Genomic DNA, 20,981 nt, shown 5'->3' on the forward strand with positions numbered 1-20,981 from the left:
GAAGAGGAAATGATACTGGAGCCAAGATGGAAAAGTTAGGGGAAATAAACTTTTAAAAACTTTTATTCTGTTTGAATTTGTGTTGAGTGCACAGCAACCAAGTGGAGGTGAGGTAACCACCTGTGGAAATCACTCCTTCCACTACATGGGTCCCTGGGTCATCAGGTTTGGCACCACCTTTGCCCATTAGCCATCTTACCAGCTCAGGGCTGGTGTTGGTGCCTACAGTCTTGGTATCTGAACGCCACCATGGGTAAGCCAAGAAGGAAGTTGGGTTAATTTCTGTTCTGTGAGTAAACGTGGAGATGGGGGTCAGGTTAACAGGGTCCAGGCTTTTGTAGATGTTCAGTGAACTGACAGTGTCTTAAAAGATGCCCTCAAAGGGCCAGGTGGTGGTGGTGCATGCCCAGCACTCAGGAGGCAGAGGCAAGTGGATCTCTGTGAGTTTGAAGCCAGCCTGGTCTACATAGCGAGTTCCGGGACAGCCAGGGCTACACAGTGAAACCGTCCTGAAAAACAAAACAGCTGTCCCCAAAGAGAGAGCATTCAAGTGGGAGGAGCGCGGCTGGGATCCGAGTTACTATCCTAAGCACATCCTCGTTACTGTTCCTCTAGGCACGAGGGAACACACCTTTAATCCCAGCATGCAGGAAGCCAAGCCAGGCAGATCTCTGAGGTTGAGGCCAGCCTGGTCTACTTCATAGGGAGTTCTAGGTCATCAAGGCTACATAGTTGTAGTAATATGGGGCGGCGGGGCTACGTCCCCAAAAACCCCAGCCGCCTGCCAGGCTAGCTTATGCCCCGAAATAATTACACAGACACTGTATTCTTTAAAACACTGCTCTGGCCCATTTCTACCTAGCCTCTTCTAGGCTAACTCTCGCTCCTGGACTAGCCCATTTCTTATCATCTGTGTAGCACCGGTCTTACCGGGAAGATTCTAGCCTAAGTCCATCCTGGGTCGGAGCTTCATAGCGTGCGGCTTCCCTGGAGCAGGTAGCATGGCGTCTCTCTTGCGTCTGCTCTGGAGAGCAGAGCTGTGGAGTCTGACCTCACTTCCTCTTCCTCCCAGCGTTCTGTTCTGTTTACTCCACCCACCTAAGGGTGGGCCTATCAAATGGGCCTAGCAGTTTCTTTATTGCTTAGCCAAAGAAATCAACAGATTGATATGACACTCCCACATCACATAGTGAGACCTTTTTGTTGTTATTTTTATTTTCTGAGACAGGGTCTCACTATGTAGCCCTGGCTGCTTGGAGTTTGCTATGTAAACCAGGATGGTCCAGAACTCACAGAGATTCCCCTTGTCCCTCAGTGATTCTCAACTTTCCTAATGTTGTGATTCTTTAATACAGTTCCTCATGGTTGGTGACCCCCAACTATGAAATTATTTTTGTTGCTACTTTTTAACTGGAATTTTGCTACTGTCATGAATCATAATGTAAATACTTGTGTTTTCCAATGGTCTTAGGCAACCCTGTGAAAGGGTATTGATCCCCAAAGGGGTCATGATCCACAGGCTGAGAACCAGTCCTCTACCTTCTGAGTGCTGGGTTTAGAAGTAGGTGCCACCACCCCAGGCAGAGATCATGCTTTAAAAAATAAAAAAAAAAAAAAAGAAGCTGGGCTGTGGTGGCACATGCCTTCAATTCTGGCACTCAGGGAGGCAGAGGCAGGTGGATCTCTGTGAGTTCGAGGCCAGCCTGGTCTACAAAGAGTCCACATCAGCTAGAGATACACAGAGAAACCCTTTCTCGAAAAACAAAACAAACAAACAAAAACCCAAAAAAGTCTCCCTTAACTAAAGGCATGCTTAATCCTACAAGTGATGAATTTAGACTTTGGACAGTGGTCAAGCTTGTGACGCCATAGACGGGGTGACTGTGTGAGAGATTTCTAGCAGAAACACAGAGAAACCCTTTCTCGAAAAACAAAACAAACAAACAAAAACCCAAAAAAGTCTCCCTTAACTAAAGGCATGCTTAATCCTACAAGTGATGAATTTAGACTTTGGACAGTGGTCAAGCTTGTGACGCCATAGACGGGGTGACTGTGTGAGAGATTTCTAGCAGAAGGCCGAAGGCCCTCAAGATACAGGCTGGACTGTAGACGTCACACAGGGGATGAAGCTGAGGTACTCTAATGGTGATGGAGGGCACTTCAAGGCAGGTGCCCCAGCCCCAGCTAATGGCTCTACTCCTGTGGTCTAAGCAGCAGGACCTGGCCACAGAGGCCAGCCTGTACCCCACCAGCAGGTACCACGTACACCCGTCCATCAGCGGCCCTGGCAGGAGAGAAGTCTGTCAGCTGCAGGTTGCTATCCCGGACTTGGTTGTAGTCCCACAGCTGGTAATGCCAACTCTTGCCCTGCTTGGAGAGAAGGAAGATGGCACCTGGGGAGCTCTCCTCTGGGAGGGATGGTGATTGGTAGGGTGTGCCAGGCACTGGGTGGAAAAGGCCTGGCAACTCAGAGTCTTCCGTGTAGCCAAATATCGGTACACTCTGCACACCTATCAGGACCCCTGGGGGACAAGAAGAGGATGTAAGTTGCCTGGGTTACAGCTAGGTGCCAGGGCTCCTGCATCCCATAACCCTCCAGGCCAGGTGCTGCCTTACTGCCACAAGGTTAGGACTGTGGGTACACAGCAGGGCCTCTTGCAACACACTGAAGGTGGGGGACAGCATTGAAATGAAGACCCCAACATTTCCAGCTGCCCCAGAAAGACCCACACACAGAGCCAGACACACTTCTAGAGGCCAGGCAGGTGATGTACACAAATCTGTCCTTCTCCCAGGCAGGAGGATGCTAAGGATAGTGCTCGTGACAGACATGCAGTGTCAACCCTGTTCTACAGGTGTCACATGCGCATACAGCCTGAAGAGCAGGGAGGCAGTGCTGCCCCTATTACTGTCTGTATGTACACCATCCCGTTTCGGGTGCTATTTTGAGAGCTGGGGGACCCTTCAGCAGGTGGGACCTTATTGGAGGAAGTGGGTCACTGGGGTGGGGCTGAATTGCAAGTGCAGGGTTATAGTCCAACTTCCATTTCTGGGTGGAGATCTCTGCTTCCTGGTCAAGCAGGAACAAGCTGTTCTTGTTCCTGGCTCCTCCGTGACTAGCAGAGCCATCAGCTGCCCTGCCTTCCTTTCCCTGAACCATCCCCTGACCATGAGCCACAGAAACCTCTCAAAGTGCTTCTGTGAGGAAACCTAGCACCCCTCCTCCACCCCCTCAATTTCCAGGTGGGCAATAGGCCTGGAGAGGTGAAGAAACTTAGGCAGAACTACAGAGCCTAAAGAGCGTGGGCTGCACCTCGAGCCCCTTTCCCCCCTAGTCTGTGCTCTGAGCCTGTTCGAGGGAACTCTAACTGGTAGAAGCTTGAGGGACCTCATACCTACTGGGCTATCTGCTAAGTACTGCATGGGAAAGAGGGTGGCCAAGCTCTTGTTCACATCGCAGTGCATGGCAGGCACCTTCAGTGGTGATGCAATATGAACAGGGGTTATTAGTGGGTGAAGAGGTCTAGGGAGTGGCACACACGGTCAAAGGTGGGGTGGACCCACCTGCGCTCACTGCCCAGTGGGCTTTATGGCCTTTCTTTTGGCACGGCTCATGGTTGAAATCCTCATCATAGCTGGAGCTGGCGTTAAGGTCCAAACTGTGGTGTGGAATTGGATCCTACCCTTCACCACCCCTGCCCTGCTCCCTCCAAGGTCCTAGGATGCGGGATGAGCAAGGGATGTCCAGTGATGAGGTGCTGCAGGACCCGATCTCTGTTGGGACCACCCAGGCCACCACAGAGGATCTCAGTCTGGCAGTCCAAGGTCTCCTGGGCCAGTTTGGCCATATCAGCCACTGCGGGGCGGGGGGGGGGGGCATGGAGGGGGAGAAAGAGGGAGGGAAAGAGAGCAGGAGAAAGTATAGATTAAATAAGTGAATGAATGAATGAGAATCGTTTCAAAAGGGCTTATCATTTGTGTAACTTCAGAAAATGAGGCACAAGTTGGGCCTGATGGCATGGACCTGTAATCCCAGCTATTTCAGAGGCTGAGTTAGGAGGATCAGATGTTCAAACCCTGCCTGGGCTACCCAGTGAGTTCAAGACCAGACTGAGCAATTTAGTGAGCCTATGTCTCAAAAGAAAAAAATGGCTGGAAATAGAGCTCAGTGGTAGAGCTCCCACCTAGACTCCCGCAATGAGGGGCTGGGGGTGTGGCTCAGTGGTAGAGCACCTGCCTAGAATCACCCAGTGAGGGGCTGGGGGTGTGGCTCAGTGGTAGAGCACCTGCCTAGAATCCCCCAGTGAGGGGCTGGGGGCGTGGCTCAGCAGTAGAGTACCTGCCTTACATCCCTATGTTCAATTCCCAGTACTACAAAAAAACCCAAAAAAGCAAGTGAGGCACAAAGGGTCAGTTGTTTAACCACTTGGCTATAAAGATGGTTTGACTTTTCCTGGTACCACCTTTGGTCTACTACTGCAAGGGGGTTGGCCAGAAGGGAATGAGACCTCCTCATGCACCTTCAGTGTCTCAGCTGGCCTAGAAAGAGGAGCCAGTGGAACTTAGGGCTTGAGGTATTTCCTAGCCAACTTACCAGAGAACATCTCTCCCTGTGCCGTGTAGCCTCTCTCCATGGCTACCTGCACCAGTCTTTCCAGAGAGACACTGTCAGTGTCTGGGGTCGACAGAAGAGTGCCTGCCATCCACAAGGCCACCAGTCCACACCTGAGAGAGACAGCCCACTCTAGCACATGCTGTGTCTTTACTGAACTCCCCTGACCTCAGAGGGGGCAGGGGTGTGCTAACTAGGGGACCTGTCTCCTCTCCCATGCCAGGTACGGTAATAGGCTGGAAGGTGGGGACAAACCTGGGTTTAAGGAGACGGGACACTTCATCTGTGCACTCATTGGGGTTCATTCAGCTACTCATTTAGATGGTCCTTCTGTATCACTCACACACACATGGACAGACAGACAGACAGACAGACACACACACACACACACACACGGATCATGATGAGGAAAAGGCCCTGCTTTCTCTCCCTCCTCCCTAGGATGCCCAGGGCAGAGTACTGTTCCCACAGTGCCAGTCTAGCCTTAGAAAACTGGCAGGACCCTCTCACGTCAGAGCAGTGGGTACTTACTGAGGGCCTTCTTGGATGAGCGACGGTAGATCGGCACAAAAGAGGATCCATTGCAAGTCATTTCGAAACCTGAAGCAGAACAATAAGTCACAGGGAATGGCTCTCAGATCACCCGTGGAGAAGGACTAAGGCCTCAAGGCTACTCCCCTGCTGAGGCAGTAAGACCCCACACCCAAAGCCTCAGTTTTCTCATCTGGGAATCATTATTTTGCTTTTTTCCTGCTGCTTCTCACAGGGCTTGAAAGGCAGAGCAGATGCAGAACCTATACAACCATGAGTCACAAAGATTTCTCTAAGAAAAATTTTAGAAGGTGGTATGTTTTGTACCCAAATGCTAAGATTTTTATTTTCTTTTTTTGTAGACATTATCTTCAAATGTATCCCAGGTTAGCCTCCAACCAATGGCAATGTTCTTGCCTTAGTCTCCCCAATGCTGGGATTAAAGGTGTGCTACCAGAGCCAGCGTTTGATTATTCTCTCTACCAGGTCTGAGGTGTGTGTGGGGAGGGGGCAGATGGGAGGCTAGTTTGAGGGCTCAACAGATAAAGGCATCTGCTGCTAACCCTGCCAACTTCAGTTCAAGTCCCAGGCCCCACATGTTGGAAGAAATGACTCATGCAGTGTTTTCTGACCTCACTCACACCAAAACTGTAGCATACATATACCATATAACAAATAAATAGATTAATTCAGTCTTGCATAAAACCAGATGACAATATGCTTAAGGCCCAAGAGAGCACCTCAGATGAAGCTGAGCAGGGCTGACCAGGGCTGACCTCAGTCCCTCGAGGCCCAAGGCCAGCAGGAGGGCAAAGCCAGGGGTGGTGATGGGGATGCTCACACCCATGATAAATACACAAAGCTCCAGGTTCTTAGTTTGAAGTAACTCCTGACCACAGCAGGGTGGTTAGAAGCACCGAATCCCCTACTGGAATTCAAATGGAGATCTCTTTCCTTCTTTGAACTGTGGCTAAGTGACTGCCCCTAAGAGCTTCAGCTTTCTTTCAATTTACATTTCCTTTGACTTATGTATAGAAGAGTGAATGTCACTTGTGTGGGTACCCACGGGATCCAGAAGAGGTGCTGGGTCCTCTAGATCTAGAGTTATGGCTATATCACACCATGTGGGTGCTGGGAACTGAGATCCTCTGCAAGAGCAGCCAGTGCTCTTAACTACTGAGTCAACTCTCCAGCCCTCTAAGAGACTTGGCTTTCTCATCCAGAAAACAGGAAAGAAACAGTTCCTATTTCATGAGGTTGCTGAGAGCAACACATCTTTAAAACTCAGCCAGCCATGGGGATCCATGCTTGTAATAACAGCCTTTGAGAGCAGAGGCAGGACTGCCATTGAGTTTCAGGCCAGCCTGGGCAACACAGACTTCTGTCAGTTTGAGCTACAGTGTGACACTGGGTCAAAACCAACCAAACAAACAAACACAACAGACCAGTGTGGTGGCCTACATCTTTAGTCACAACACTTTGGAGGGGAAGATAGGTGGATCTCTGGGAGTTCAAGGCCAGCCTGGTCAACACAGTAAGTTCCAGGACAGCCAGAGGTACACAGAGAGACCTTGTTTCACACTACCACCAGCACCAAACAGCTGGTGAAGGTAATATACATCTGTCATCTCCTGAAGTGGAGGAAGAAGGAACAGGTGTTCTCAGCTACAACGACTTTGAGGTCAGCCTGGGCTACATGGGACCCTATCTAAAACACACACAAACTCCCCAAACCCAACTAGTAATAGCCCAAGAAACAAAGTAAAGAAATCTTTTGTTGTTTTTGTTTTTAAGATAGGGTTTCACTGTTTAGTTCTGGCTGTCAGAACTCACTTCGTAGACCAGGCTGGCCTTGAACTCATTGAGATCTACCTGCCTCTGCCTCCTGAGTGCTGGGATTAAAGACATACATTACCAATGCCCGATTGAAAAAAATCCGTTTAATCTGACATTGATTACACTTGGTCAAAAGTGTCACCTCAGTTCCCTAACACCCCTTCCTTTATATAAAAAGTCTGGATTGCTTGGCTGGGCACACCCCAGCTCCTGGCATAAGGTCCCTCCCCTGGGGAGTTGCCTTGGTCCAAACTCCACCTCTGAGAAAGCCCCTCCCCAGGGATGGTCAAGAAAGCCCGCCAAAGGGTAATTCCTCCCCAAGGAAGGTCGAGACTCTTTAAACCACCCCCTTCCCCCCCCCAGAGAAAGAACAAGTGGTCTCCTCTTATCTCTCTTCCCCTCTCTGCGTTTTCCAGGGCCACCTGGGAGCATTCCATTAAACATGGGCATCTCTTAATTTGGTTTGATTTGGTCTGTTGGGATTATTTGCTTTGGTGGAGAGGTTCGTCTTAAGAAGAAAATACTTACTAATGTGGTGACAGGCTGTCCGCATCCAATTTGCATAATGGTGGTTAGGCACTTGGTGTGCCTGTTAAGTATGGTTGGGAGTTTAAGAATTCCCTCTTTCTTCCCTCCCTCCCTCCTTTCCTTCCAACACAAGGTCTCACTATGTAGCTCGTCTGGCCTGGAACTCATCTGCTCAGCTTCCTGACCACTGGGATTATAGGCTCATGCCCCTATGTCAGGCACTGGGGGAGTTTCTTTATCAATTTGGAGAGGGGCCTGTGGAGTCTTCTTTATCCTCTTCCCTTACTGCCTGTGTCCTGGGGTGCAGCACTTTCTTCCTGGGACTTTGGACTCCATTCATGACCTCTAGTCCCTCTTAACTCTAGTTCTTTTCTGGGCAACGCCTTTTTGTGACTAGTCAGAGACCCAGCCAGCCACACTGCTGCTCACCTACTTTCCCAGCTCTTGTGTTCTTTGAGAACACGTATGTTTTTATTGTAGACTTGCGCCTATGCTGTCTGCTCTCAAGGGACAGGCCTCCATAACTTGCTCCCTAGCATCCGTAGCTGCCTGTCTTTCAGAAGCCACCACTGAGTCACACATTCCCTTTGGACCCAGTTATTACAAACCTGGCTGTTCTGGGAGCCACTATGTGGAGGGACAGAGCATCGCTTTCTCTGATGCTGGAGGCCAATCACTGAAGAGCTAGGTAGGGGACTTAAGACATAGGGCTGTTTGAGATCAAGAAAATGGGAAACCCCGAGGAGTGGCTGAAGTGATCTGGAGACAGGGGGCTGGATGAGACTTGGCGTGGTGTTAGGGGTTTGGAGACCCTACCGGTCTTTGTGCAGCTTCAGGAGCCTCTTCACATCTTCTCTGCCTTTGGGGACTGGGCCAGCCTTCTCCAAGGCCTCCTTCAGCAGCCGGCTCTTCTCCACGCCGTAGACATGAGGGGGAGCAACCTCCACAGTAGAGGGTGGAGGAGGCAGTGGGGGTGGGGGTGGAACTGAAGCCTGGAGACTACAGGGAGGGGATGGCAAAGCTAAGTCCAGAGGATCTGGGGGTAAAGGAGGTGGAATATTGGGGTCTTGGGTTACTGGGGGGATTGTGGGTTTTAGGGGGACAGAGCATGGAGAAGTCATGTGGGGTCTTCAGGATGAGCCGATGTGAGAACGAGAAAGGATCCTCCCAAATCTCAAGGATAGAGTTTCAGTTTTTAGAGCACCTGGATGTGGCGTTCAGGCCCGCACATAGAAATCTGTATTAAAAAATTAAAAATTAGAGTTGAATTGCAGAATATGGCACCTAATTCAGTCGGTCTGGAAGAACCTGGGTTAGTGTTTGAAACGGTGGAAAAAGAATCTGGGCTAAGTCAGATGAAGGCTCCAGAAGGGTGGGCTGTGCTATGGGGATGGGATTTACAATAGGTGGGAACTTCTGTCATCTCATCCCCTGGAGCTAGCTAGTTTCGGTCACTTCCGTAATAAGGATGCTCAGATCCGGGATGAGGTTGGGGTGACTTGCCTCATTTCACATCCCTGGCTCGAATTTGGAACGTTAAGGTTGCCCGTAGGAGTTAGGTCAAGAGATCACGTGGCTGGGAAAACAGCCTAGTGGTGGCAGGGTCCTGGAATCAGTCGGGAAGAGAGTAGCAGCGGCTCAGCGATCAAGGGTCGACTAAGGAACGGAACTTAGGACCTCAGGAACTGCTCGCTTCCCACCGGGAGCAAACGGCGTTGACCCTACCAGACTCCACCTTTCTCAGCCCACGCGGTTGATCACGTGGCTCAAGGCCACTGGCGGAAGAGGAAGAGGTGTGGCTTCCGAAAGGCAGTCTGGAAGGCACTAGAGCCCTAGTGATGTCCCGATTGGCCAAGAGCTCGTAGCTTTCTTCGATTGGTCTGGTCACTCTAGGGAAGGGGGCGGGGATTATCACTAAGGCGGGAACCCAAGTGTTCCTTTCATTGGCAGGCGCTGAGGCCGGGGACTTACCCGAACAGTCAAAACCTACCGAGTTTGCGCGTGGCGAGCATCTCGCGGGGAGGGAAGCCGGGGCCAGGACGGGAAGCTGTGTGCCTGAGCAGGGGAGCGAGGGAGGCGCGGCGGCTCAGGTGGTGAATTCTCGCGAGTGTAGACGAGAGACTAGGATGTCTAAAATCGGTCCCTACTTTCTTAACTGGCTCCGATATCCGGGTTCTTTTTTCCTCCCAGGGCGCCGTTCGTGCGCGTGGACTAATTGAAATCGCCGCTTGGTACGCTCCGCCTGCCGGGACTCGTAGGGCATTCTGGGATTCGTAGTTACCTTCTAGATTCCCCTAGCACGCGGGCTGGAGAAGCTGGCTTTGTTGCCAAGCTGTGCCCTTATTCCCCCCATTCCGAGCTTACTCAGTTTACTCTTGGAAGGATCCCAGAGCCCTGAACAGAGCCCATCAGGCCTAAGAACCAAGAATTTTGGGAAACGTAGGGCTGAAGTCGCCTCTTTTTCTCCCTTTAAGCCGTGAGCGTCTCACACCATGGCAGTTCCTGAGACCCGTCCCAACCACACTATTTATATCAACAATCTCAATGAGAAGATCAAGAAGGATGGTAAGTTCTCGGGATAGCCTGGACTCTGGGTGATCTCACATGAGCTGACCCTTCTACCTCTAGCACCCGCTTTTTCTCAGCCTTCCCCATTCAGTCTGTTAAGAGTTAACTTTGGCCTTTGTACGTACCGAGCCCTTGGTTTTCAACACTCGCTTAACCATTTTGCATTCTGCTCTTTAACCTGTGCGCCTTGTTGATAATCTTCAAGGTTTTAGCTCACCGGCCCCTTCTTTTTGTGAAGCCTTTTGGAATCTTTCTCTTCATCAAGCACAGCTCAGTCTGCTATCATTGTTATGCCCAAATCCGCGAAATCTCCCAAAAGCCCTCAAGGAGACCGAGTCCCGTATGTAAAAGCAAGTTTGCAAACTCGGTCTCTCCGCATGTCCGACGTATTGGAATAAACGGAGAGCCCTGAGCTCAGTTAGAGTTGGGATTTTATAGTAGTAAAGGTAGGGGTGAGGGGTTTCTGAGGTTCAGGACCCCTGATTGGCTGACATTTGTCTAGGGGTGTCCTGGTGAGTGTACTGGCAGGTGATCCTATCTACAATGGTTAGAACATGAGCGTTTCCTTTGGATGGTCTGTTGTTGGGTGGTACTCAGGTAATCTTAGTTTATGGTCCTTTCTGCAACCAGGTATTGCTTCAGGGTAAACTACTGAGACTTCATTCCTTCATTAAACTTATTGAGGGTTGAGTTCTACTCTGGCAGGTGATAATGGTTGAAATTAAAGAACTTCCTTTGGGTGATCTGTTCATATTTAGCTTATCATGGCTGGATCCTACATCATGAGACTGTCTCTGTGGACCTCTGGGCATTGGTCCTCGTGATTGACTATAATGCAAATAGCATCCAGAAGTGATGAGATACGCACATAACACTGTGTAACATGGGGGATGTGTGCAGGAGTCTATAGTCTTGGATATATTTAATTCTCACAAGTCTCTTAGATGAAGAAATCGGAGCTTGGGTGGCATAACTTGCCTGAGATCAAATAGCAAGAAAAATGGTTGTGATATAAGTGTGGGACTCTGGTTATGCAAATTCTTGGACTGATATGGATGGCAGAAGGCTGTAGTTCAGTTACTCAGGGAGAGCTGAAGTGAAGCCAGTTTGGACTACCTGATCAGCACAAGGGGCAAAAAAGAGACCATAGACAATCTCTTTGGGTGTGATGGTGCAGGCTGGTAATCCCAGTCCTCAGGAGACTGAGGCAGGAGGATCTTGCGTTCCAGACCAGCCTAGGATACATACAAAACCTTGTTTCCAAAACTGCAAATAGTGTTAGTCTTACCTGGTATGAGTCAGGATGAGCTCTGGGTTTGAACCTCAGCAGCTAAGAAACCTACTTATCCTGGAGAGATGGCTCAGTGATTAAGAGCACTGGCTGTTCTTCCAGAGGACCTGGGTTCAATTCCCAGTACCCACATGGCAGCTCACAACTGTCTATAACTTCTGTTCCCAGGGATAGGACACCCTCACACAGATATAGGAGCAGGCAAACTAAACTCTATGAATGTTGACACACGTGTTTGATCAGGACAGCTCTAGGGAGGCTGTTCTCTTACCTCTGTGGTTCCTGAGGCCATACTCGGTCACGAGGCTTGTGAAGCAGAGGTTCTACCATCTCTACACTGGCCCCCTTTTGCATATAATTTTTTGGAAATAGTGTTCTGAAGGATAGTTCGGCTGGTAAGCATGCTTGGTGCTTAGCCTGACCTTCCCAGGTCCCACGCTAGGAGGCGAGTACCCTCTGACTTCCATGTGTGTGCCGTGTGAGCTTGCTGGGTCTGTGGTCAGGTTGCCCAAAGTTGGGGTAGTCCTTGCGGAAGAAGAGTTCTGGGCGTTTGAAGGCTGAGGCAGGAGACTCAATTCCTGGGGACTCAGTGGTGGGGGGAGAGTTGACTCCCCTGAGTTATCCTGTCATTGTCTCCTCTCTATCCTTCATCTCCCCAACCCCTCACCACACACAACATAAATGTCCCCTAGCCAAGAGCAGGTATCCTAAGGACGCTGAGAAGGACTTGGCCCAGCCAGGACCACAATTCAATTCCCATCTGAATCCAGCACCACCAACCTCACCAAACTGCTTCACACTGTAGCAAACAGTACTCAAAGCAGAACAGAGCTGTCCACGTCTTGTAAGGTTATGTAAATGTGAGTTTCCACTTGAATGGTTCTTGGCTGTTTCTGTTGTTGTGGGTTGGTTGGGTTTTTTTTTTTAACTTTTTCTTTTTGGCTTTTTCAAGACAGGGTTTTTCTGTGTGGCTCTAACAGTCGGAATTTGCTCTGTACACCAGCTGGCCTTGAATTCACAGATCCATCTGCTTCTGCCTCCCGAGTGCTGGGATTAAAGGCCTGTGCCATCACTACCTGGCTGTTGTGGGTTCCTGAGCTATGGCATTCTGAGTATTCTGTCAGTTGGCAGGTGGCCCCTTATTTGGGCTGTCCATCCTCTAAGGATAGTGCAAATCCCAGGACATAGTGCCAGGCCTTTTGTCACAGTGTGTCTTGTCTTCCTTGAATGCAGAGCTCAAGAAGTCCCTGTATGCCATCTTCTCCCAGTTTGGCCAGATCCTGGATATTCTGGTGTCTCGGAGCCTGAAGATGAGGGGCCAGGCCTTTGTCATCTTCAAGGAGGTCAGCAGTGCCACTAATGCCCTGCGTTCCATGCAGGGGTTCCCCTTCTACGACAAGCCCATGGTGAGCATCTTGAATATGGAGGTTGTGTGTGTGTGCTGTAGGGGCCAAGGTGGGGGTGGCCCTGTGGCCTGTAGTGTGCTCTTGGATGCTACTTTTTCTTGCTGTTCTTTCCATTTGGTGCTCCTTATCCTGGGGCCATGGGCACACAAAATGATCAAGAAATTGAGCGTGATGGTTCATGTCTGCGTGTAGGAGAGTGAGGCAAGAGGATTGCCAAGAGTTCTAACCTTCCAAAAATAGGCTTGAACCAAAGTGCACAGAGATTCCCTACACCCTGTTCACTGCTGCCTTAATCACCTGACTCCACTGGGAACTTTTTTTTTCTCAAGACAGGGTTTCTCAGTAGCTTTGGAGCATATTTTGGAACTAGTTCTTGTAGACCAGGCTGGTCTCGAACTCACAGAGATCCTCCTGCCTCTGCCTCCCAAGTGCTGGGATTAAAGGTGTGCACCACTAACACCCAGCCAAGTATTTTATTTTTGTGTCTGAGCATGTCTGGGTTCTTCATAGGAGAACTTGTAAACACCTCCTCTACCTTACAGTTATTAACAGGGCTGCTGCTTCCAGGAGCTTAGACCTATTAAGTTCCTACCACAGTCCTGCCAGGTGGAAAATATCCCCATTTTACAGATGAGGAAGTTGTGGCCAAGCAGTCTATACAGTTTTTCTTAGCAAGCTCCTCAAGAGGTCACATTTTAAACTCTGGCAGTTTCCCCCTGATTTCCATGGCCTTGACCTTTCTGCTCTGGTTGGTAGCGCATCCAATATGCCAAGACTGACTCGGACATCATTGCCAAGATGAAGGGCACCTTTGTGGAAAGGGACCGCAAACGAGAGAAGAGGAAGCCCAAAAGTCAGGAGACACCAGCTGCCAAAAAGGCTGTTCAGGGTGGGGCAGCTGCCCCCGTGGTGGGTGCTGTTCAGCCTGTACCGGTAAGCCAGGGGGCAGGACCATGTCCCTCTGTCAGGCCTTCAGCCATGTGGCCTGGGGTGGGGGTAGACTGAGGGGACTTGTCCCATTGGGTTGGTGAGCCGTGTGGTGGAGGGGTCTCTTGGGTGCCTCTTCCCCAGCGTACACTTGATTGTCTTTGAAGATCTGTCTTTTGCACATCTGTCTTCTGGTTCCCTTTCCTTGGTTTTGTTTTGTGTATCTTTACTTGAGTACTGTGTGTGTGTCTGTGTGCGCTAAGTTCGTGACTTTATAGAAAGTTAAAAGTTATCAGCTTCCTGTTAGAAATAATAGGCAAATTTAGAGGGACTAGTGGATTATAAAGTAAAAATCAAAGCAATCGACAGCCTGTGGGAGGCCTCCATTTAATCCCTAGTTCTACAAGCAGAAGGGAGAATGAAGAGTCAGTTGTTCATGTTGATAAGCAAAGATGGCACACTGGGAAATCACCGCAGCAGGGTAGGAGGTTGAGTGTCAGCACTGCAGGTTTTTTTGTTTGTTTGTTTTTTATTCTTTGGGGCCCTACTACCCAGCTCCCTAAATAAATACACAAAGACTTAGTCTTTCTTATGCATACCCAGCCTTCACTTGGCTTGTTTCTAGCCAGCTTTTCTTAAATTATCCTGTCTACCCTTTGCCACTGGGCTTTTCCCTTTCTCTGCGTTATGCCTGAAGGCCAGAAGAGGGCACCAGACCTCATTACAGATGGTTGTGAACCACCACGTGGTTGCTGGGAATTGAACTCAGGACCTTTGGAAGACCAGGCAATGCACTTAACCTCTTTCTCTGTTCCTGTTTTTGTTTTTTTGTTTTTTCGAGACAGGGTTTCTCTGTGGCTTTGGAGCCTGTCCTGGAACTAGCTCTGTAGACCAGGCTGGTCTCGAACTTACAGAGATCCGCCTGCCTCTGCCTCCGGAGTGCTGGGATTAAAGGCCTGCGCCACCACCGCCCGGCCCCTTTCTCTGTTCTATATACCTTTCTTGACTCTTATTCTGCTCCTGATCTCCCCCTCTCCTTTTCTCCCTCGTACCTCTTGTACTTTTTTATCTATTCTCTCTGCCTGCCAGCTCCCCCCTGTCCCTCTCCTGTTTAACTATTGACCTTTAGACAGGCAAAGAAACACAGCTTCACGGAGTTAAACAAATGCAATGTAGAAGAATGCAACGCATCTTTGCATCATTAAACACATGTTCATTTTCAACTAATATTCCACAACACTACGCACTGATCTCGGGCAAACCAACATGATCCTTGATGTGTTGGCCATTCTGATAAAAGTACTTGCCTGGCAACCTGAGTTCGGTCCTTGGGTCCCATGGTAGGAGGAGGGAACCAATTCTGGAGAGTTATCCGGGACTGAAAAAGGTTCTAGAGTTCCAGCCTTCAAGATGGCCTGCCATAGACTATGGATAGAAAGATAAGCTGAAGAGACTGGATACTTGCCATAAGGAGGCTATGCAGTTCTGATGCAGGGCAATTGGATCTACAAGAGAAAAGCATAGCCCCACCTAGGGCGAGGCATTTGGCTCCGTGGTAGCCTGTAATTGTAGTTTTAGGGAGATTGGGGCAGGAATCGGGAGTTTGAGGTCATGCTGGGCCTCATTTTGAGAAAAATTAACTCAGGCTGAATCCTGAGCTGAATGACAGCGGACTACAAAGATAGTAAAGAAACCTTCAACGTGTCCTGTCGTCCTGCTGAGTGCATGAGAAGTAGACTTTCATTCTGTGCAGGACACCAGAAGTCCTGAGCAGAAAACAAAAGATGGCTGGATTTTGCCCCTCCTTCCTTCTCTGTCTTTTGTCTTTGGAGTCTTTCAGTCTCTTGATGTTCAGGTTGGGTCACGTATTAAAGCTAGTGGTGGTGTCTGTGTGTCTTTAGCTTGTTATCAATTTCATTTTAAATTACATTTTGCTTATTTTTTTTTTTTTGGTTTTTTTTTTTCTTTTTTGAGACAGGGTTTCTCTGTGGCTTTGGAGCCTGTCCTAGAACTAGCTCTTGTAGACCAGGCTGGTCTAGAACTCACAGAGATCCGCCTGCCTCTGCCTCCCAAGTGCTGGAATTAAAGGCGTGCGCCACCACCGCCTGGCTACATTTTGCTTACTGTGTGTGTTTATGAGTGTTCATGCCATGGGACATGAGCGGAGGTCAGAGGACAACTTGTTGAGGAGGTCCGTCTACCAGGTTGAACATAGGTTGTCAGACTTGGAGGCAGGTGCTTTTCCCCGCTGAGCCATCCTGATAGCTCTCATTCTTTCCTTTTTAAAATTTGCTTTGTTTTATGTGTATGTGTATATATAATGTTTATATTTATATTTGTGATTTGCTATGGTTGCTGGGAATTGAACCCTAGTCCTCTGGAAGAATAGGCAATGCTCTTAACCGCTGAGCCACCTCAGTACAGTGCCTGTGGAGGCCAGAAGAGGGCATTGGGTCCTCTAGAGCTAGAATCACATGAAGTTGTAAGCTGCCTGACGGTGCTAGGAACCAAACTGTTCTGATGTGGTACCCACCCTTAACCACCGAGCCATCTCTCCAGTCCTCCTCTGGTTTCGGTTTAAATATCTGAACAAAGTTGGGCAGTGCTCTTAATTGTACTTTTAACTATTTCAAAAACTTTTTCTGAGGCCGGGTGGTGGTGGCGCACGCCTTTAATCCCAGCACTCCGGAGGCAGAGGCAGGCGGATCTCTGTGAGTTCGAGACCAGCCTGGTCTACAGAGCTAGTTCCAGGACAGGCTCCAAAACCACAGAGAAACCCTGTCTCAAAAAAACAAAAAAAAACAAAACCCTTTTTCTGGTTTAGCATTCCTCCTTGAGTCCCAAGTCTTCAGTTTTGCTCTCAGTGGTGTTCGTTGGGTGTTGTTTTTTATCTTTTCAGGTGTGGGTATTTCCTCTTCTGTCTCTCATCTTAATGGCTCTGTTTTTTTTGCATTGCGGGTGCTGTGACCTTGCTACCCCTGACCTGTAGCCCATCAGTCCTGCCCTCTTCTCCACAGGGTATGCCGCCCATGACTCAGGCTCCCCGCATCATGCACCACATGCCCGGCCAGCCTCCTTACATGCCACCACCTGGCATGATCCCGCCACCGGGTCTTGCTCCTGGCCAGATCCCCCCTGGAGCCATGCCCCCGCAGCAGCTCATGCCTGGACAGATGCCGCCTGCCCAGCCTGTAAGTGACCCCACCCCACTGTAAGGTCTCACAAGCATGGTTTGCATGTAGAAGTGGAACAGTTACTTGGGGCTCTTAGGTCAGGTGGGAGGTGTTGCTGCGCTCTCTGTGGGTGAGCCATCCTGGGTCAGAGGGGTTGACTTGTGTGTTGGTCTGGGGGGGCAGGGTGAGGCTAAGTCAATCAAGGTCTGCATCTGGGTGTCGTGTGTGTGCTAGGGCACACAGTAGTGGCAGTAGCTGGAAGGTCTCTGCTGCCTTGGGCCTGCAGTCTATGGGCACTGGCTATGGGGAGAGGAACAACAATGTGTGCATTGGGGAACATGTGAGAAAGATTCTGAACAGGGTGGTGAGCAGAGTGCAGTAGCAGGCATTCTTCTTGGGGTACCCCTGCTCACTGGCAGCCATCTCTCCCAACAGCTCTCCGAGAATCCACCCAATCACATCCTGTTCCTCACCAACCTGCCTGAGGAGACCAATGAGCTCATGCTGTCCATGCTTTTCAACCAGTAAGTGGAGCTTCTGGCTGGGCTGGTGGGTTCCGTTGTTCCGGTGGTCACTATAGTCTGGTAGGCTCGGTGGCTGAAGGCGTGAAAGGGGGAAAGGAAGACGGCCATGGGGCACACTGTGCTATGAGCACCATGTATTTGAGGTCCTGGGCTGCTTTTTGTGTCTGTGACACTGAGAAGTGCAGAACAAGGGAAAAGTAAAAGAGGAGTAAAATGTGGGACCGGTTTAGACTGGCATGAGCCAGCCTGTTCAAAAATTGGCCAGGGACACTGAGGACACTAGCGATTCGATGGAACCTGTAGACCTTGAGTGAGGGATTGCCGAGTGGACCAGGGCTGAAGCTTTCCTAGTTACAGAAATGTCTGTCAAACCTGGGTACTGTGGCAGTGAACACCTGGAGTCTGGGGACCTGGAAGACTGAAGCAGGATTGACTTTGGGCTTTGGGGGAAGGAAGAGGTGCCAGAGTTTAAGCCGCATTGTGGTTTGGCTGTTAAGGCTTTTCTTTCAATGGTGTTTATAGTAGGGGTCTTGCCTGTGTTGTGTCCAGGTAATCCTTGGTATGGGGTCTGTGCTGTGAATTCTGTCATTTTGTTGGTGCCAAATATTAGGGGAATGCCGAGGGGGTCTCTGAGGTCTGCTCTTCCCTCCTCCCAGGTTCCCTGGCTTCAAGGAGGTGCGTCTGGTCCCCGGGCGGCACGACATTGCCTTTGTGGAGTTTGACAACGAAGTGCAGGCTGGGGCAGCACGAGATGCCCTGCAAGGCTTTAAGATCACGCAGAACAATGCCATGAAGATCTCTTTTGCCAAGAAGTAGCGCCTTCCCCCACGGGGTGTCCCGGTCCCCATTCTGGGGCTGCCCCTTACCCCCCCCCCCTTGGCTCAGTCCCTGAAGGTAAGTCCCCCTTGGGGGCCTTCTCAGAGCCGCGTGTGAGTGTGTGGTTGCCACACAGCATTGTACCCAGAGTCTGTCCCCAGACATTGCACCTGGCGCTGTTGGCTTGTGATTAAAGTGGTTTTTTTGAGGGTTGGTTTTTCACCACTATTGTCTGTTTTATTTTGTCTTCCTTGGTTCCCTCCACATGGAGAGGTTGAATCTCCTGGCCTCTGTGGGTTCACTCACAATCTTGCAAAACACACATGAGTATAACAATATTAACCGCTACATTGACAGCTTCGGCAGGGTGGTTTTTTTTTTTTTTTTTTTTTTTTTTTGGTCTCAAATTATTGAGGACAGGAAAGACACCCGTGTGCATTTGGGCAGGTCGTGAGCTGCACAAGGATACTCCTGCTTCAGAAGGGCCAGCTTCTGCATGCTATTACAGAGGGATGGCTCACTGAAGACTATCCCCGTGGCATTTGAAAGAGCAGGACAGAGCTGTTGCTTGCATCACTAAGGGACTCCCATGTTGTTGCAGACAGGCAAGTGGAAACATCTCTTTCCACATTGGCCTAATGGCTGTGACATGTGGGTTCTGTGGTTAGCCCATCTGATTTGTAGTAGTTTGGGGCCTCCCTAGCTGTCACTCAGTGGGCAGTTAAGTTTTTTCTTCCTGTGTGAGAACTCTTGTTCCTGCCATGATGATGATCATGTTTGTTCCCACGAACACCACCAGGCACCGTGCCAGCAATCAGCAGATTCAGTATATACTTGCTGAATACTAGGAGATGCTGAATAAAACTTGAGAGCGAAAATTAAAGCTGATAGGCAGGCCTGTGGTCCTAGTACCCAGAAGGCTGGGGTAGGGGGATTGCCCTGAGTTCCCTGGCAGCCTGAGCTGCGGTGGTGAGGCTGTAGAGCTGGGAACAGTAGGCTAATCAGGGGAAAGTTCCTCTGAGGAGGTGTCCTAGGTGGAGCCGCTAGTGCTGGGTTTGTAGAGGTGTTTCATTTATCTCCACCCCCTGATGAACTCCTTTCTGACTAAGCCAATGTGTGACCATTGCCTGCCTGCTGCGAGGTTGTGCCTGGCAGGCTCAGAGGTCAGGGTGCCCTGAGTCACTGCTGTGATCTTGACAAGTGACTGAACTTGGGGCCAGTTTTCTCTTCTGCGGGGCAGAAAATGAAAGTCAAAGCACAGCAGTGTAGAGTGGCCAGTACGGCCCGAAGCGAAGGTGGTCTTGAACCAAGTGCCCCAGCTACTCGGCCACCAGAGGAGCGGGCAGTGCCGAGATCCTGAGGTGGGGGTACTTTAGTGCTTGAGCTTCTGAATGTGGTGAGATGGGTGAAGGGAGTACAGGGTGGGCAGTAGAAGCTGCCTTGGTCACATGGGTCCCCTATGAACTTTGTGTGTGGTTAGCTTGGGTCTTTGAACATGGCTCTGGTGTTTGTGCTTTTAAAATCCCCTGTGGTTTGAACTGGTGACCTGCTTCAGAAGCAAAATCCCTGTCTAACTGAAGCCTGAGTTCAGAATACTGCAGTACTTTTTTTCATCTTGACTTTTTTATATTTATTTTATGGATGTGAGTGACCTGTCTTCGTACCCACCAGAAGAGGGAATCAGATCCCATTAGAGATGGTTGTGAGCCACCATGTAGGCGCTTTGAATTGAACTCAGGACCTCCGGAAGTGCATCCAGTGCTCTTTGCTCTTCTCTAAGCTAGGCTGAGCCAACCCCCTTGCCTGTACCTTCCCAGTGTTTATCAGCATCTCCCATCACACCTGGCCTCTTACATTTCACGTCAACTAAGCATTGATCACATGTAACAGCTGCAACTTTTTTCTTCACAATTTCACACAATCTGTTCTTTCCATACATTTCTTTTGGTTTTTCAAGACAGGGTTTCTCTGTGTAACAGCCCCGACTGTCCTGGAACTTGCTCTGCAGATCAGGCTGGCCTTGAACTCACAGAGATCCACCTGTCTCTGTCTCTGCCTCTGCCTCCTGCGTTCTGGGATTAAAGGCATGCACTACCATTACCTGGCTTTTTTAAAATGGAAATCTTTTACCTCATCCCTTGGAGAAAGCCTGAAACTTTTTGGCTAATGCCCCCTCCCCCCATACATAAATCGTGGTAGTGGAGCGATGACTCAGCAGTGAAGATCATTTGCTCTTTCAGGGGCCTAGGTCTGGTCCCAACACCCTCTTTGGTTCATAATTGCCTGTAATTCCAGCCCCCGGGCATCTGATGCCCTCTTACGGCCTCCATAGGCAGCTGCACTTACATGCACCCCCCTCCCCCAATATACATAAATAAAAGTTTAAAAAAAATGTTTGCTTGTTTGTGCTTTGTACATTCCAGATAGATTTCAAATTCCCAGTCCTCCTGCCCAGACTCCCAAATGCTGGAACTATATGTCTACGTCAGCACACTTGGCAGCATCACTGCTTCTGTTGAGTCTACTGTGAAGTACAGTGAGGATGTTAGTCACAGGCAGTTGAACATAGCCGTGGTCTGCTTTCATGAATGATGATAACATGTACAATGTGCTAGACTGGACACATCTGATTCACATCCTTGGCGTGCTGAAATGGAACTGGGTGGGATTTCATTTCAGTATTCAAAATAACTTGTAATTTAAAATTTAAAAAATACTTCTAGCTGGGCGGTGGTGGTGCACGCCTTTAATCCCAGCCCTAGAGAGGAT

At 49.7% G+C, this 20,981-nt stretch overlaps 2 protein-coding genes across 7 annotated transcripts; one reads left to right on the forward strand and one right to left on the reverse strand.

Annotated features, from left to right (window-relative positions):
- Positions 1-45: 45 nt before the first annotated feature.
- Actmap (actin maturation protease) lies at positions 46-9,620 on the reverse strand. Of its 5 annotated transcripts, none has more exons than XR_012912040.1 (9): positions 9,498-9,620; positions 8,324-8,744; positions 5,144-5,212; positions 4,595-4,725; positions 3,727-3,856; positions 3,565-3,635; positions 1,918-2,522; positions 1,274-1,749; positions 46-491 (listed from the first exon to the last, which is right to left on the reverse strand). XR_012912040.1 is itself a non-coding variant. In XM_075987886.1 (8 exons), exons 3-8 carry the CDS (start codon positions 8,626-8,628, stop codon positions 2,194-2,196), a joined length of 1,035 nt encoding a protein of 344 aa, XP_075844001.1. In that variant the 5' UTR covers positions 8,629-8,744; positions 9,011-9,396; positions 9,498-9,608; the 3' UTR covers positions 46-2,193. The 5 variants fall into 5 exon arrangements, 2 of the variants coding, with proteins under 2 accessions (XP_075844001.1, XP_075844020.1); XR_012912039.1 differs by having other exon boundaries at positions 46-724; positions 1,182-1,749; XR_012912038.1 differs by having other exon boundaries at positions 46-1,749.
- On the forward strand, positions 9,461-18,425 carry Snrpa (small nuclear ribonucleoprotein polypeptide A). Of its 2 annotated transcripts, none has more exons than XM_075987921.1 (7): positions 9,461-9,597; positions 9,982-10,072; positions 12,600-12,772; positions 13,529-13,705; positions 16,717-16,890; positions 17,308-17,396; positions 18,053-18,425. In XM_075987921.1, the coding sequence occupies exons 2-7, from the start codon at positions 10,000-10,002 to the stop codon at positions 18,210-18,212; spliced, it is 846 nt and encodes a 281-aa protein (XP_075844036.1). In that variant the 5' UTR covers positions 9,461-9,597; positions 9,982-9,999; the 3' UTR covers positions 18,213-18,425. The 2 variants fall into 2 exon arrangements, with proteins under 2 accessions (XP_075844036.1, XP_075844045.1); XM_075987930.1 differs by lacking the exon at positions 9,461-9,597 and adding an exon at positions 9,650-9,738.
- The last annotated feature ends 2,556 nt before the right edge of the window (positions 18,426-20,981 follow it).

The sequence above is a fragment of the Microtus pennsylvanicus genome, chromosome 1 (genome assembly GCF_037038515.1).
Source record: "Microtus pennsylvanicus isolate mMicPen1 chromosome 1, mMicPen1.hap1, whole genome shotgun sequence".
Taxonomy (NCBI): domain Eukaryota; kingdom Metazoa; phylum Chordata; class Mammalia; order Rodentia; family Cricetidae; genus Microtus; species Microtus pennsylvanicus.

Excerpts from the sequence above, each read along its gene's own strand:
- Actmap (XM_075987886.1), bottom strand. The coding sequence starts at position 8,628 with ATGACTTCTCCATGCTCTGTCCCCCTAAAACCCACAATCCCCCCAGTA. Across the intron at positions 4,726-5,143 it reads CTCATCCAAGAAGGCCCTCA|GTGTGGACTGGTGGCCTTGT; the intron begins GTAAGTACCCAC and ends TGTCTCTCTCAG. Across the intron at positions 3,857-4,594 it reads ACAGGGAGAGATGTTCTCTG|TGGCTGATATGGCCAAACTG; the intron begins GTAAGTTGGCTA and ends CCCGCCCCGCAG.
- Snrpa (XM_075987921.1), top strand. The coding sequence starts at position 10,000 with ATGGCAGTTCCTGAGACCCGTCCCAACCACACTATTTATATCAACAAT. Across the intron at positions 13,706-16,716 it reads GTGCTGTTCAGCCTGTACCG|GGTATGCCGCCCATGACTCA; the intron begins GTAAGCCAGGGG and ends TCTTCTCCACAG. Across the intron at positions 16,891-17,307 it reads AGATGCCGCCTGCCCAGCCT|CTCTCCGAGAATCCACCCAA; the intron begins GTAAGTGACCCC and ends CTCTCCCAACAG.